Raw genomic sequence first — 16,033 nt, 5'->3', positions numbered from 1 at the left:
TCTACAGTGGTCCTCATTAAGCCTTCTGGCAGAAAGCAGTCAGCTTGAATAGTTAGCTTGGAAGGAGCTGCACAGAAGCTGTAGGGGCAAACTGAGAAAAAGCAGTTTATGTATGCCCAAAGCCAGGACAAAGAGCTGAAGATTCCATGGCCAATAAAGAAAATTGGAGGATTGCTTAGACAAAAGCTAATGGAAGGATCCTTATGAAATTTGTACATTGAGGAGTAGCTGGAATAATGAGGAGAATTAAAGTAAATTCTGGAGGGCTGTGGCATACCTTTGGGTTGGTCCCATGAAAAGTGAATGAACCTTCAAGACTTTGTAAGATAAAGGAAGAAGTAAAAAATAGAACTGAGTTTATAGTTTGTGTTAAGTTAGTGGTGCTTGCTTTGTTCAATTTCTTTTTGACATATAATAGTTTGTTTTTGTTGAAAAACATGAAATCTTGTGTGCAGTTCTGTCGGTTAATTGCTGGGTGTTTGGATTTCTTCTTTAAATGTTAACAGTCCCGAACGGGATCGTAACAATAGCTTTTTTAGAAAAAAAAGAGAAAATGCTTTTGCTATTTGCAGGTCAGTCCAGTACTTAAAAGTGAAGTCTAGCAAAGAGTTGATTGCTGACAAGAAAAAACAAATTAATGCACAGTTCCCCCAGTGGAAAGTCCATTTATAACTTTTTTTAAAATGTAATCAGTTAGCATTTTTAAAAAAGAATTTGTCAGCATCACAAGTATGGTTGAAACCACAAACTCTATATGTTCTTTTGCACTTCCCTGCACTGATATGGGTGTGTTTGGGCAGTATTGAAATTGCAGATAAAAGCTTGTATTTTGCCACAATATGACACACTGATCATTAACATTTCAACACACTTAGTGCCCACAAAGATTCCTAAATAATATGATGAATGAGTGTATTGCTCTGATATCATTTTTCCAGTCTGCACTTTGCTTAATTGCTACTGGAAAGATCTTTCAGGAAATTTTCCTTTGTAAGCATATATGTAGAGGAAAACATATATTAAATACAGATTAAGGGGAAATTCTTTGAGTTTAGTCCCCTCTACTGGTGCATCCCCAGAATTGCCATGCATTGCACCATTTGCAGTGAGTTTGGTGACAACTTACGTAGAACATGATTGTACTGATTAAAACTTTTTTTTTTAAATTTTATATATATATATATATTGAACCATCCTGGATAATTATTTGTGTGCTATCATAGTTTTATTCTTACAGTAGAAACCCTATCAGCTCAGTTTGTGGTCTTATAAGCCTCTTATGTAAATTTGAATTCCAGTTTCTTCTATTATCTTGACTAGGAGAGAAGCAGAACTATGCAAACCTGTATAATTTCTCATCATTAAACAACTCAAAGCTATAATCATGTCATTTTTAATGATGGAAAGCTACAGCTACACCATTCTGTGGAAGATGTGGAAGTGAGCAAGCAATGATTTAGGGTCAGCTGACAAGGGAGCTATCCAACCTGTTGATAAACTGTTTATATAAATCTGCTTTATATCTGCTGTATAAACAGAAAATGCTGGAGATATGCAGCAGTCAGGTAGCATCTGTAGAGAGAGAAACTGAGTTAATGTTTCAGTAAATTTTTATCAAAACTGGGAAAAGTTTGAGATGCAACAGGCTTTAACCAAAATACAGAGGCAAGGGGAACGGGGGTGGTGGGAGTGTGTGAGAAGAACAAAACAGAAGACCCATGATAAGTTGGAAGACAGGATTGATTAAATGACAAAAGGGATAATGGTGCAAGGCATAAAGGAGCAGTAATGGGACAAGTAAAGAAAAAAGATGGATAGAGGAGCTGTAAATGCAAACAGCAGAATCATATACCAACACTTCGTCTGAAAAGATGGGAGTAGAGGTTATGATCCAAAATTGTTAACTTGATGTTAAGTCTGGAAGGTTGCAAAGTACCTACTTGAAATATGAGATGCTGTTACTCAAGCTTTCGTTGAGCTTCATTGCAACAGCTTGAGAGGCCAAGGACAGAGGTCAGAGTGAGAGAATTAAAACGGCAAGCAATCTGAAACTCAAGGTCACACTTGCAGAATGAACAGAAGTGTTCATTAGTGCAATCATCCAATCTGCGTTTAATCTCCCCAATGTACAGGAGACTGCATTGTGAGAATACAGTATACTAAATTGAAAGAGCGCAATGTAAATCACAGTTTCACCTGGAAGGAGTGTTTGGGGCCCTAGACAGTGGGAAGGGAGGAGGTGAAAATGTATGTGTTGCATCTCCTGTGCTTGCATAGAAAGGTACCATGGGAAGGGGAGCAGGTATCAGAGGTGATGGTAGAGTGGACTAGGGTGTCACAGATGGAACAGTGCTTTTGGGAATGATGTATTTGGTCACAGAAATAGCGAAGGATGATCTGTTGGATGTGGAGGCTCTTGGGGTGGATTTTGAGAGCAAAGGGGTTCTGGAAGGGGTGAAGGCAGAAGTGCAGAAAATTGAAAGGACATAGCTAAAGGCCCTGTCAACCACGGTGAAGGGGAATCCTCAGAGGAAAGAGGAGGACCTATCAAAAGAACTGGTGTAGAAAGTGGCATCATTAGAACAGATACGACAGAGATACTGGGAAAATGGAAGAGTCCTTACAGGAAGCAGGTTAGGAGGAAGTGTAGTCAAAGTAGCTGTGGGAGTCAGTGGGATTAGTTGTTAGCTGTTAGTTGACAGCCTATTCCCAGAAATAGAGGACGGTCCTTGTTAAGGACAAAATCTATTTGGTTGGAATAAAGAAATAAAGAATATATAAAGAAACAATAGAGGTATCATCAAACTACTGACTACCAGTAATAAAGATATAGAGGAGAAAATTTGCAGATAAATTACATAGAGGTGCAAAAATTAGAGAGTAGCGATAATCAAGGCCTTAATTACCCTAATATAGACTGGGATAGTAATACTGTAAAGGGTAAAGAGGGGGTAGAGTTCCTGAAGTGTGTTCAGGAGAATTTTCTTGATTAGTATGTTTCCAAGCCATTGAAGAAAGAGGCATTAGTGGATCTAGTTCTGGGGAATGAGGTGGGACAAGTGGATCAGGTGTCAGTTGTGGAACTTTTAGGAAATAGTGATCATAGTATCATAAGGTTTAGATTAGCTGTGGGAAAGGACAAGGAGAAATCTAAAATAAAAATACTATATTTGAGATGGTCCAATTTCAGTGGGTGAGAACAGATCTGCCCCAGATATATTGGAATCAAAGATTAGCAGGCAAGCCTATAATAAAACAATGAGCTGCTTTTAGAAAGGAGATGGTTCGAGTACAGTCATGGTACATTCCCATGAGGGGGAACCAAAGCCAGAACTCTCTGGATGACAAAAGAGATAGAGAGTAAGATGAAACATAAGATGTGCACGTATGACAAGTGAGAAACTATGAGAAAAGACTGGTAGTTAACAAGAAAGGAAATCCAAAGTCCTGCATAAGCATATGAATGGTAAAAGGGTGGTAAGAGAAGGGGTGGGGCTAAATAAGGACCAAAATGGGGATCTACACAGGGAAGTACAGGGTATGGCTGAGATACTAAATGAGTTCTTTGCATTTGCCTTTGCCAAAGTCATAGTGAGTGAAGGTAGCTGAGATACTAGATGAGCTAAAAAATGTTTAAGAGGGGATATTAAGCTATAAGATCCTGAGGGGTATGATGGGGTAGATACCAGGAGACTGTTTCCTCTTGTGAGGGAATTAGAACTAAGGGACACCGTTTAAAAATAAGAGGTCTCCCTTTTAAGACTCAGATGAGGAGAATTTATTTCATTGAGGGCTGTTGTATGTGGAATTCTCTTCCCCAGAGAGCAGTGGAGGATGGGTCACTGAATTTATTCAAGGCAGAGTTAAGATAGATTTTTGATAGGCCAGGGAGTCAAGGGTTATGGCAGGGAGACAGGAAAGTGGTGTTGAGACCATAATCTGATCAGCCATGATCTTATTAAATGGTGCAGCAGGCTAGAAGGGCCTCTTCCTGCTCCTAAATCTTATGTTCCTATTGGAAAGGTTCATTGTACTTAAAGTTGATAAGTCACCAGGACTGGTTGGGATGCAACCAAAGATGCTGAAGGAGGGTAGAAAGTATGGAGGTACTAGCTGTAATCTCCCATTTCTCCTTCAATACTGGGGGGTGGCAGTGGTGCCAGAGGATTGAAGAATTGCAAATGTTGACATCCTTATTCAAAAAGAATATAAGGATAAAGCCAGCAATTACAAGCCTGTCAGTTTAACATCGGTGGTGGGAAACTTTTAGAGACAATAATCTGAGATAAAGTTAACAGGGTCTATACTAGGACGACTTGCTTTTCTTGACATATATTATTGATCTAGACTTGGGTGTGCATGGCACAACTTCAAAATTGGCAGATGATACAAACCTTGGAAATATTGTGAACTGTGTTGAGGATAGTGATAGACTTCAAGAGAACGTAGACAGGCTGGTTGAATTGGTAGACATGGCAGAGGGAATTTAATGTAAAGAAGCGTGACGTGGTACATTTTTGTACGATGAACAAGGAGAGACAATATTAAAAAGGCATAATTCTTAAGGGGGTGCAGGAACAAAGAGACCTGGGGTATATGTGCACAAATCATTGCAGGTGACAGGACAGGTCAAGAAATTGGTTAAAAAGGCACATGGGATTCTGGGTTTTATAAATAGAGGAAGTTATGGTGAACCTTTATAAAACTGAGATTCTGCCTCAGCTGGATAATTGTGTCCAATTCTGGGCACTGCAGTTTAGGAAGAATGTAAAGGCTTTAGAGAGGGTGCAGAGAAGATTTATGAGCATGGTTCCAGCAATAAGAGATTTCAGTTAAACAGATAGATTGAATAAGCTGGGGTTGTTCTCCTTGGAGAAGGTTGAGAGGAGATTTGATAGGAGTGTTCAAAACCAAGGGGGGTCTAGACAGAGTAGATAGATAGAAACTACCTTCTGTGCTGTAAGCATTCTATTATTTCATAATGCTATATCATATCTAATCTACTCAACTGTACAATTTACTAACCATTAACAGAAAATGAAACCTTTTGCTTATTGAGATCAGTCAATTAGGTTACACCTGTAACTTCCCCTCCAAGCCACACACCATCTTCACTATTCCTCTGCTGTTGCTGGGTCAAAACTGTGAACTCCCTTCCTAACAGCATTGTGGGCGTATCTGCACCACATGAACTGCAGCTCATGACCAGTTTCTCAAGGGAAAATAGGGATAGGCAACAAATGCTGGGCCTTGCCAGTGATGCTCACATTCCATGAAAGAATTAAAAAAGCTGTGTTGCCATAACAAACCGTAAAGGATGTAAGAAGCTTGAGTATTAAAGAAAATTAACAGTAATGTTCCTTGATCTTTTGACCATCATTGTTATAGAAATTGAGACTGATAGTGAGATAGAATGGTTGTTTCAGATCTCATGGTTAGTTACCAGGTAATAGTGTTAGGCAACATTGTAGAATCATCCTTTTTTTCCAAAAATAAAACAGGATCTAAGGCGAAGTAGTGGCTATTCTTAAACTTCCCTAATGTTTCAGGATTTTTGTAAAGATTGAAGAATAAATTTATTTCTGTGGCTAGGATTGCAGAAATTAATGAACTCATTTTCTCCTATGTTTGGATAGAATCTATATTGTAATATGAAATATATTTTTTAATTCCAGGTTATTATTTGGAGTTTATTACTTTGAAAATAAAATATTTGAAGCAAAAATATGGTACTGGAAAGTGGAAGCAAAATTGGGTGTGGGAATGGAGCAGTGATCTTTTACTCCCAATTTATTGACCACATAGTTTGTTATTATTTCTAGCAGATGGCATTTAAATGAGATGGTGAAAACATGGGGCATTGTACTTCATTAACACCTATTTTACATTGAGTGAGAATGCACACCCACATAGAAAGGACATTCAGTTTTGTTTGGTGCTGGGGAAAGGCAAAAGTCAATCAGCTGGCCATTGGCTGCTGCAAGCTCTTCGTTCTTACCCTGTTTATAATTGGACTTCATTCCACTGCCGCTATTTGGCTGTCAGATTTTGGATGTTATCTCCACTTTTATCGCCAATGGCCAAATTTGTCTTGTCCAAATCAAGAACGAGTGTAGTTCACTTTTCTGAAGCTGCCTATTGCCTGGGCACTGCAGTTTAGGAAGAATGTAGATTTGATAGGAGTGTTCAAAACCAAGGGGAGTCTAGACAGAGTAGATATCTCAGATCATCCTGAGTGATGCAGGCCACTCCTGTCTCCTTTTCAGCACATTTGACTGCATTTTCAAACCCCTCTTCCTGTACTCTTGGGGTGGAATTTAACCCAGATGACAGGGATTTGACTGCCGCTGGAGAGCCCGAGACAGCCCCACGTTGCCTCATTTGGGGAAGGCCTGCTGGTATTAAGTGCCAATCAGGCACTTAACTGGACAGGAGTGGGCCTTTCCCAGGATCAAGGACCCCATGGGCGGAAATCCTGCCTCCCACCCACCCCAAGAGCTGTAGGCCAATCAGAGGTTGGCAGCTCTTTGTTGCCATCAGTGTCAAAGGAACCCCTGAAAGATCTATCCTTGATCTTCTCCTTTGCCTTTCCCACTAACTGGCCCTTGGCAACATCATCTACAGGTGCATGGTCAGCTTTCACATGCATATTGACAACATCCAGTTCTAACTCTTCACCCTTCTATCGACAATTTGATAGCTTCCATTCTGCCAGACAGCTTATTTGACATTCAGAAAGTTAGTTAATGCACAGAAAACAGAGTAGAAATAAAAGGATCATTTTCAGATTGGCAGGATGTAACCAGTGGGGTACTGCAAGGATCAGTGCTTGGACCTCAACTATTTACAATCTGTCTCAATGACTTAAATGAGAGTACCCAGGGTAATGTTTTCAAGTTTGCTGATGATACAAATGATTGGTGGGAAAGTAAACTTTGAGGACGCAAAGAGGCAAAGGGAAATAGACAAGTTGAGTGGTGCAGAAGAACATGGCAGATGAAATATAATGAGGGGAAGTATGACGGGAATATACGATAAATGGTAGGACCCTGGGAAGGACCGAGGATCAGAGGGACCTTGGTGTATATGTCCACTGGTCCCTGAAGGTAGCAGGACAGGTAGATAAGGTGGTTAAGAAGGCATATGAGATACTTGCCTTTATTAGCCGAGGCATAGAATATAAGAGCAGGGAGGTTATGCTGGAACTGTATAAAACACTGGTTAGGCCACAGCTAGAGTATTGCGTGCAGTTCTGGAATCCGCATTATAGGGAGGATGTGACTGCACTAGAGAGAGTGCAGAGGAGATTTACCAGGATGTTGCCTGGGCTGGAGAGTTTTAGTTATGAGGAGAGATTGGATAGACTGGGGTTATTTTCCCTAAAGCAGAGGAGATTGAGGGGAGACATGGTTGAGGTGTATAAAATTATGAGGGGCATAGATAGGGTAGACAGGGAGGAACTTTTCCCCTTGGTGGAGGGATCAATAACCAGGGGGCATAGATTTAAGGTAAGGGGCAGGAGGTTTAGAGGGGATGTGAGGAAGAATTTTTTCACCCAGAGGGTGATGGGAATCTGGAACTCACTGCCTGAAAGGGTGGTAGAGACAGAAACCCTCAACATTTAAGAAGTATTTGGATGTGCACTTGCGATGCCATGGCACACAAGGCTATGGGTCTAGTGCTGGAAAATGGGATTAGAATAGTTAGGTACTTGTTTGACCGGCGCAGACCCGATGGGCCGAAGGGCCTTTTTCTGTGCTGTAGACCTCTATGACTAAGTTATCCACTTTCATAGGGAAAGTAGAAAAGAAAAATATTTTTTAAATGGTGATAGACATGCACGTGTTGTTTTTCAGTGGGTCCAAGTACACCTATCACAGAAAGTTAAGTTGCAGGTACAGCAAGCAATTAGGGAAGCATAAAGCATGTTAGCCTTTATTCCAAAGCGATTAGAGTACAAGAATAAATAAGTCTTATGACAATTTTATATAGGGCCTTGGTAAGACCATACCTGGATTACTGTATTCAGTATTGTTGGTCTCACTCTCCTGCCTTTTCTCATAGGCCTGCAGATCATTTCTCTTCATGTGCTTAACCAATTCCCTTTTGAAAGCCAAGATTGAATCTGCCTCCACCACACTCTTAGGAGGGATATTCCAGATCCTAACCACTTTCTGCGTAATAAACAGTCCTTCCTCCTGTCGCCTTTGGTTCTTTTGCCAATCACTTTAAATTGGTGCCCTCTGGTTTTTGACCTTTCCAAAAGGCTCTTCATGATTTTGAACACCTCTATCAAATCTCATCTCTTAGGAGAACAGTCCCAGCTTTGCCAATCTATCCAGGTAACAAGTCTCTCATTCCTGGAACCATTCGCGTAAATCTTTGCTGCACCCTCACTAATGCCTTCACATCCTTCCTAAACTGTGGACACAGTACTCTAGTTGAGGCCGAACCAGTGTTTTATAAAGGTTCATTATAACTTTCTTGCTTTTGTACTTGATACCTCGATTTATCAAGCATATAATCTGTCTTAATAACTGCTTTCTCCACCTGCATTGCCATATGTGCATATAACCACCCCAGGTCCCGCTGGTTCCGCACCCCCTTTATTTTGCATTGCCTTTCCTCATTCATCCTGCCAAAATGCGTAACTTCACATTCCTATGCATTAAATTTCATCTGCTCTGCATCTGCTGATTTCACCAGCCTGTCTATATCTTCTTCAAAGCCATCACTATCCTCCTCACAGTTAACAATACTTATAAGTTTTATGTCATTTGCAAATTACTGGCCCAGTTAGGTTTCTGATCAATGGTAGTCTCAGGATGGTGACACTGAGGAATTCAGCAATAGTAATGCCATTGAACATCAAGGGGAAATGGTTAGATTCTCTCTTGTTGGAAATGGTCATTGTCTGACACTTGTATGACACGAATGCTATTTACCACTTATCAGTCCAAGCCTGAATGTTGTCCAGATCTTGCTGCATGAATGCATGGACTGCTTCACTATCTGAGGAGTTGCAAATAGTGCTGAACATTGGGCAATAATCAGCAAGTATCCCTACTTTTGACCTTATGTTGGAAGGAAGGTCATTGATGAAGATGGTTGGGCCTAGGAACTTCCTGAGGAACTCCTGCAGCAAAGTCCTGGGGCTGATGATTGACCGCCTCCAACAACCACAACCATCTTCCTTTATGCAAGGCATGACTCCAGACAGTGGGAGAGTTTTCCCCGATCCCGTTGACTTTGATTTTGTTGGGGCTCCTTGATGCCATGCTTGGTCAAATGCAACTTGATGTCAAGGACAATCACTTCCACTTCACCTCTGGAATTCAGCTATTTTGTCCATGTTTGGACCAATGCTGTAGAGAGGTCAGGAGCAGTGTATTGCTAGTTCTGGAGCACATCTTCAGATGTTGTAAGGGCCCAGAGACTTTGATGTGTCCAGTGCATTCAGCTGTTTGTTGACATCACATGGAATTAACCAAATTGGCTAAGTCTGGCATCTGTGATGCTGAGAACCTCAGGAGGAGGCCAAAGTGCTCAGTACTTCAGGCTGAATATGGTTACAAATGATTCAGCCTTGTATTTTGATGTGCTGAGCTCCCCTATCATTAAGGATGGGGATGTTTGTGGCACCTTCTCCAGTTTGTTGTTCATTGTCCACCGTCATTCATGACCGGATGTGACAGGACCCCTGAGCTTTGATCTGATCCATTGGTTGTGGAATCACTCAGCTCTGTTTACAGCATGCTGTGGCTGCTGCTGCTTAGCAGGCATGTAGTCCTGTATTGTAGCTTCACCAGGTTGGCACCTCATTTTTATGTATGCCTGTTGCTACTCCTAGCATGCTCTCCTACACACCTCATTGAACTAGGGTTGATTCCCTTGCCTGATGGTAATATTAGAGTGAGGGATATGCTGGACCATGAGGTTACAGGTTCTGGTTCAATATAATTCTGCTGTTTCTGGTGCCCTACAGTACCCCATGGATGCCCAGTTCTGAGTTGCTAGATCTGTTCTGGATCAATCCCATCTAGAATAGTGGTAGTGCTATATGACATAATGGAAGATGCCCTTTGTGTGAAGATAGGACTCTGTCTCCACAAGGACTGTACAATGGTCCCTCTTAACAATACCCTCATGGATAGATGCAGCTTTCACAGGTAGATAGGTAAAGACAAGGTCAAGTATGTGTTTCCCTTTTGTTGGTTCCCTCGCCACCTGTTGCAGGCCTAGTCTGTCAGTTGTACCCTTCAGGACTCGGCCAGTTCAGTCAGTAGTGGTGCTGCTAGGGCACTCTTGGTGATGGATGTTGAAGTCCCCCACCCAGAGCACATTGTGCCCTTGCTCCCCTCAGTGCTTCTTCCAAGTGATGTTCAACATGGAGGAGATAATGATTCATCAGTTGAGAGAGGGAAGTGGGTGATAATCAGTAGGAGGTTGCCACGTTCACCTTTCATCTGATGCCATGAGACTTCATGGGGTCCGGAGTCAATGGTGAAGATTCCCAGGGCCACTTCTCCTGAATGTATATCTTCGTGCTGCCACCTCTGGTGGGTCTGTCCTGCAGTGGGATTGTTACATTGTAAAAGAAGTGATCCATGCTAATCAATTGAGTCATGTCTCAGACCAATCCTAATTTTCATAAGTTGTGCTAGTTAACTTGACGGCATTGGAAAGTGCATCAATATTGTGTTTTTAAAAAAATGTTCTTTCCTCAGGGCTGTTGAATTCCAAGTATGGTCGTGGTTGGACTGACCATCGTAAAATCACTGTCAATGGCTTTCGCTGTTTTGGACCAGGCCAAAAGGACTTTGAAAACAAAATTTTTGAGGAATGTATGTTTTTTTTAGATGCTATTGACACATACAAAGGAAAGCCATTTGATGCCAAGTGCCTTATAACTAACGCAGTTTCCAACATCACAAACCTAATTACTTTTGGAGAGCGTTTCACATATGATGATACAGAGTATCAGCATATGATTGAGATATTTAGTGAAAATATTGAATTGGCAGCCAGTGTATGGGCATTCTTGTACAATGCTTTCCCTTGGATTGGGATCCTGCCCTTTGGAAAACATCAGCGTTTGTTTAAAAATGCAGCAGAAGTTTATGACTTTTTGCAGAAGATTGTACAGCGGTTTTCACAAAACAGAACACCACAGAAACCCCGGCATCTCATTGATTTATATTTGGACGAAATGGAAAAGAACATTAATGATCCTGAATCTTCCTTGTCAACAGAAAACTTAATTTTTACTGTCGGGGAACTTATTATAGCTGGAACTGAGACTACAACTAATGCACTTAGATGGGCCATCTTGTACATGGCACTGTATCCAAATATTCAAGGTGAGAAAACAATCATAGAATACACTGGCATTTCACAGATATTTTGAGTTGATAAAGTAAAGTAATTAATCACAATTCTTATTGTGAATTTCAACCAGCTTCTTTCTGACTTCGGTCCTTATGAGAAAGCTTTAACCCAACCTAAATTTAAATGATTAAATATCAAAGTTCACTTGAATTTATTGGCAATGTACAATTGTTATTCTAGTAAATCTTCCCCTTCAGTTCTACTAGAAAAAGTGAAGACACCTATTTGTTCAATGCAGTTGCCTGGTTATGGTTTGTGAGGCAAATTTCATATTGCAATCTTATTTTTGCCAGTGTATGAAAAGTCATTGTAAACTACTGTAAGCACAGAAAAATATTGATTCATGTGAACAATAGTGAATTCTTGAGGTCCCACACCATTTATTCCATTGCCCAATGGAATGAAAAAAATGTGGTACCAGTACTTAAAATTCATTTACTTAGAGTAATATTGAATACTGGGCAAGTAGGAGAGGTATACAAGTAGTCCATCAGGCTTAAGCAATCGAAAAACTTCTCAAGGTTTTCATTTTGAAGATTTCAATGTCATTTGAACATCTCAATCAGATTAGTACTTTCTTTTCTATTCCCACTTAACCGCTATCATTTACATAATAGTTCTGAAGTGCTCTTTAGTAAGTCTACTTTCTCAAATATATAATGAAAGAAATCACAATTTTTATTTGCATCCTTTGCAGAAAAAGTACATCAAGAAATTGACACTGTTGTGGGAAAAAATCAAGTGCCTTCTCTGGAAAATAAGTCACAGATGCCATACACAGAGGCAGTTCTGCATGAAGTTCTTAGATTTTGCAATATAGCTCCACTTGGTATTTTCCATGCAACTGCCCAGAACACTGTTGTTCGAGGTTATTCCATTCCAAAGGGAACAACAATTATAACAAATCTTTACTCTGTACACTTTGATGAGAAATATTGGAGCACTCCTGACATATTTTGTCCCGAGAGATTTCTGGACAACAACAACCAATTTGTGAAGAAGGAAGCATTTATTCCATTTTCTATTGGTAAGTAATTAGTTGTGTGAATGCATGTTGCATTTTGATAAGGAGGTGGTGCAAGTGAATTAGGTAGAGCAATATTGCTGACATTGGTTCAAAATTTTAAAAATCTTTCTCATTAGTGATTATTAAACATTTTTTGGAATGCTTTCAAAAGTGCTGCTGTGGTGCTGCCGCATTCATATATAGCTGTCATGGAAAGATGCATGCATTACTGAGTCCTGGAAGAAACATGTTAAAACGTACATCTAAGAAACTCTCTAAATGGTTCACTGGAAAAGGGAGCAGACATAAGTCCCAGGTTCAAAATTAGCTGGGGTATGATAGTTTCTGAGAGAAGATTTAGCCAAAGTTCCTGCTCCTGAAAACTACCTATTAGGTGCTATTGCAAAGTACATGTATAAAGATAGCCAGCGAGAATAGGATAAGGCTTGACTTTTACTTTTAAGCAGCTTGCAATCAGAGATTAAACAATAGAGAATACATTTGGGTGGTTACTCGAGGGTTACTTGCTTCTGTGGAATGTATCTCATTTAGAGAGAGCCTCCAGGAGCTTATGGGAACAAGTCAGATTTTTTTAAAACCTGCAGCACTTTCAGGTTTCCCTGGTTTGGAGTTGGGTGATGTTCTCATAGTATCCTAATATTCTGTACGCGGCATAATTATGTTCATAATGATAATTTGTAAACACTTATGAATATTTTCACACCTGAGCTTTTAAACATATTGGGCTAGATGGTGCTGTGAGCTGTTCATTAGATTTGTATTTTCCCGAGTCTTTCTATGGGATTTTGTATGGCAAGTTGCTATCAGTGGGACAGCATGGCGCCATCTACAGGGCTTCTAAAACCTGGGCGAACAGGGCAAACAATTGTGCATCTCCATAAGCAGTAAGATCGAAGAATTGTTAAGGAGCAGCACAGATCTAAACCAAGCAGTATAAGTTAGAATAGTGAATTCTGATATTGAATTTTTAACACTGAAAGTGGAATAAATAGAGGAAAACAACAAGTAGATTGAGAAAGAGAGAGGACACAAAGAAAAAATATATTTTTTTTAATAATCTCTCACAACAATTAAAAGCTGTAGGTTGTGAATTCATATTTGTAAAGGTTAGCTTTCAGTGCCAGAGAGGTTCTTTTGCAATAATTAAGACTTACAACACAATTAAAAGTATATATAGACTGGAATGCCTTGACTTCATTTTTTGAAATAAATTTAGTCTGCATCTTTGACTTGAGTACAGGAATTTCACACCATTTTCATGCCGTGGCACATTTCAGACAGCAACTTCTAGATTTACACATAAAAAATGGTGAGCACCATTAACCTTGCTGTTATTTTTATAGCCATATCTCATGTATAGTATACGAAAATAAATTGTATCATTGATGATAGCATTGGGGTGAGCAGCATGGGGCTAATAATATTGAATACTTTGAGGAGGAACAAGGGTTATTACACAATGAGATGGTTTTCATTTTCATGAAGTTTAAACTAGTCATCAATTTCATTTTTCGTAGGACGAAGGCATTGTCTTGGAGAACAGCTTGCAAGAATGGAGCTATTTCTGTTTTTTACCATGCTATTGCAAAGATTTCATCTTCATTTTCCACCAGGAATTATACCAAATCTGAAACCCAAACTGGGAATGACATTGCAGCCTAATCCATATCTTATCTCATTTGAAAGACGGTGAAATAATCTCAATAATGACCTATTAAAACAAATAATTTCATAATGGTGGGGGTGGGTGGAGAAAAGTGAAATTTAGTGTTCTAAATGTTTGGTGTAGCTGATTTCTCTTTTGTTTTTCTAAATCTATGCTTTAATCTTGTGATCGAACTGATCCTACATTGAGGTAATGTGATATCTCCCCAAAAGGCTATAGAATCATACAGGTGTACAAGAAGGACATTCAGCAAATAGTGCCTGGGCCAGCACTTAAAAGCACTATCTAATTCATCCACTCCTCTGTTCTTTTCCCATAGTCCTGCAAATCTCTCCTTTTCAAGCGTACAGAATTTTATTTTCAAGGTTACTATTGAATCTGCTTCCACCACCTTTTTCAGTTCCAAGACCATGTCAATTTTTCGTAAATTTCGACTGTGCAAAAAACCACTTCTCATCTCCCACTTGATCTAATCAGTGTCACGAGTTTCTGTCATGGGTCTTCATGGGACTGAGCAGGCTGATTCTCAACCCGCAGATCTTCGGGCACATGGGGGAGGATGTCCCACGAGGCGGTGGGATCTGGAGTGCAGGATTTGCTTCCTTTTCTCCTTTGCCTCCGCAATGCCTCATCACGAAGGCATTCGCACTCAAAATGTGATAGCTTGATGGAGAAGTTGTGGCCTTTCTGAATAATTGGTATCAAGCTTCTACCAGTCATTAATTTTGATGCCACCTCATCAGAGAGCTCCAGAACGACTTTGAAGTGTTTTCTTTGTCCTCTGTTGGAACATTGGCCATTTAAGAGTTGAGAGAACAGGACGTGACAGAGAAGAGAGTTTTTGGCCATCTGGACACCGTCCAGTCCATCAAAGTTGATTTTTGAAGGGGTTTTGCCTGAATGCTTCTGGACCTGGCTTCAAGGAGGATATTAGCATTTGTTCGACTGTCCTCCCATCTAATCAAACAGATACGAATCACGTAGAAAAACAATGCACTCCTATTCACAATCACTCTTCCAGCAAGAATATTTTCAAACTGTCTTTACAGCACCTCTTTTGCTGAATGGTAGTTATAAACAGGATGATTGTGGAATTGAGTAGAGTACTGTTTCAAACCATTTTGTTTAATAATTTAGAAGTTGAAGCCACGTGCGAACAAAGAAAACAATCCATATAATTTTTGACAGTAAGTGTAATATGGCTATAGTAGTCAGAATTTTTTTTATTTCTTCCACCCTGTTCTTGTTGGCACTGGTGTTCGGGTTCCTGTGTTTCACTACCAATTAGTTTATTATAGTTTACATAATTGCATGTATGAAGCATTCTTTGTATTAGAATTTATTTATGGAAGATCTGAGATCATGTGTGCATATAAAACGAATGTGAAATGCTAGAGATTAATACCAGGAAGCAAAGCGAAGTTGTGGAATGCAATTCCGGTTTCTGCTTCAGTTCCAAGACTACGTCAACTTTCAAGAACAAGTGGTTAAAGGAAAATAAAGGTATCTGTGAAGCAAGGAGAAACAGGGGATTAACACTACCATTTGTGTGAAGGATAATCACATAAGAAATAGGAGGAGTAGGCTATTCGGCCCTTCGAACCTACTCCGCCATTCAATATGATCATGCCTGATCTTCTACCTCAACTCCACCTTCCCACACTATCCCCATATCCCTTAAATGAACACAAACGTGGGTTAAGGTGAATAGCTTATGCATGTGTTGTAATTTCTGTGAATGTAATTCTATGATTCAGTGTGATTTATCAGCTATTTACATGTGACTTGTTTTATACAGTACTTTCAAAACTTTTTGAGAAGTAATAAAGATACAATATAGAATAAAACAAGGTTATTTATATTCATGGTCCAGGTGGTTTCTTTAGCTAACCCTTTTCTTCTTCTTTGGGAACTAGGTTGATTAATCACCTTCCACAATTTTTGTTGAACAC

The 16,033-nt window shown here is 39.8% G+C and overlaps 1 protein-coding gene across 1 annotated transcript in view; it reads left to right on the top strand.

Moving 5' to 3' along the window:
* Positions 1-14,521, top strand: part of cyp2r1 (cytochrome P450, family 2, subfamily R, polypeptide 1) — a 39,583-nt gene extending 25,062 nt beyond the window's left edge. The window contains exons 3-5 of the mRNA XM_078547872.1: positions 10,728-11,360; positions 12,086-12,415; positions 13,933-14,521. Coding sequence (XP_078403998.1) covers positions 10,728-11,360; positions 12,086-12,415; positions 13,933-14,108 — 1,139 coding nt within the window. The 3' untranslated portion in view covers positions 14,109-14,521. The remainder of the gene's footprint in view (positions 1-10,727; positions 11,361-12,085; positions 12,416-13,932) is intronic.
* Positions 14,522-16,033: the final 1,512 nt, after the last annotated feature.

Source organism: Cetorhinus maximus, chromosome 9 (genome assembly GCF_964194155.1).
Source record: "Cetorhinus maximus chromosome 9, sCetMax3.hap1.1, whole genome shotgun sequence".
In the NCBI taxonomy this organism is placed as follows: Eukaryota; Metazoa; Chordata; class Chondrichthyes; order Lamniformes; family Cetorhinidae; genus Cetorhinus; species Cetorhinus maximus.
This window is presented reverse-complemented; position numbering and strand designations above follow the sequence as displayed.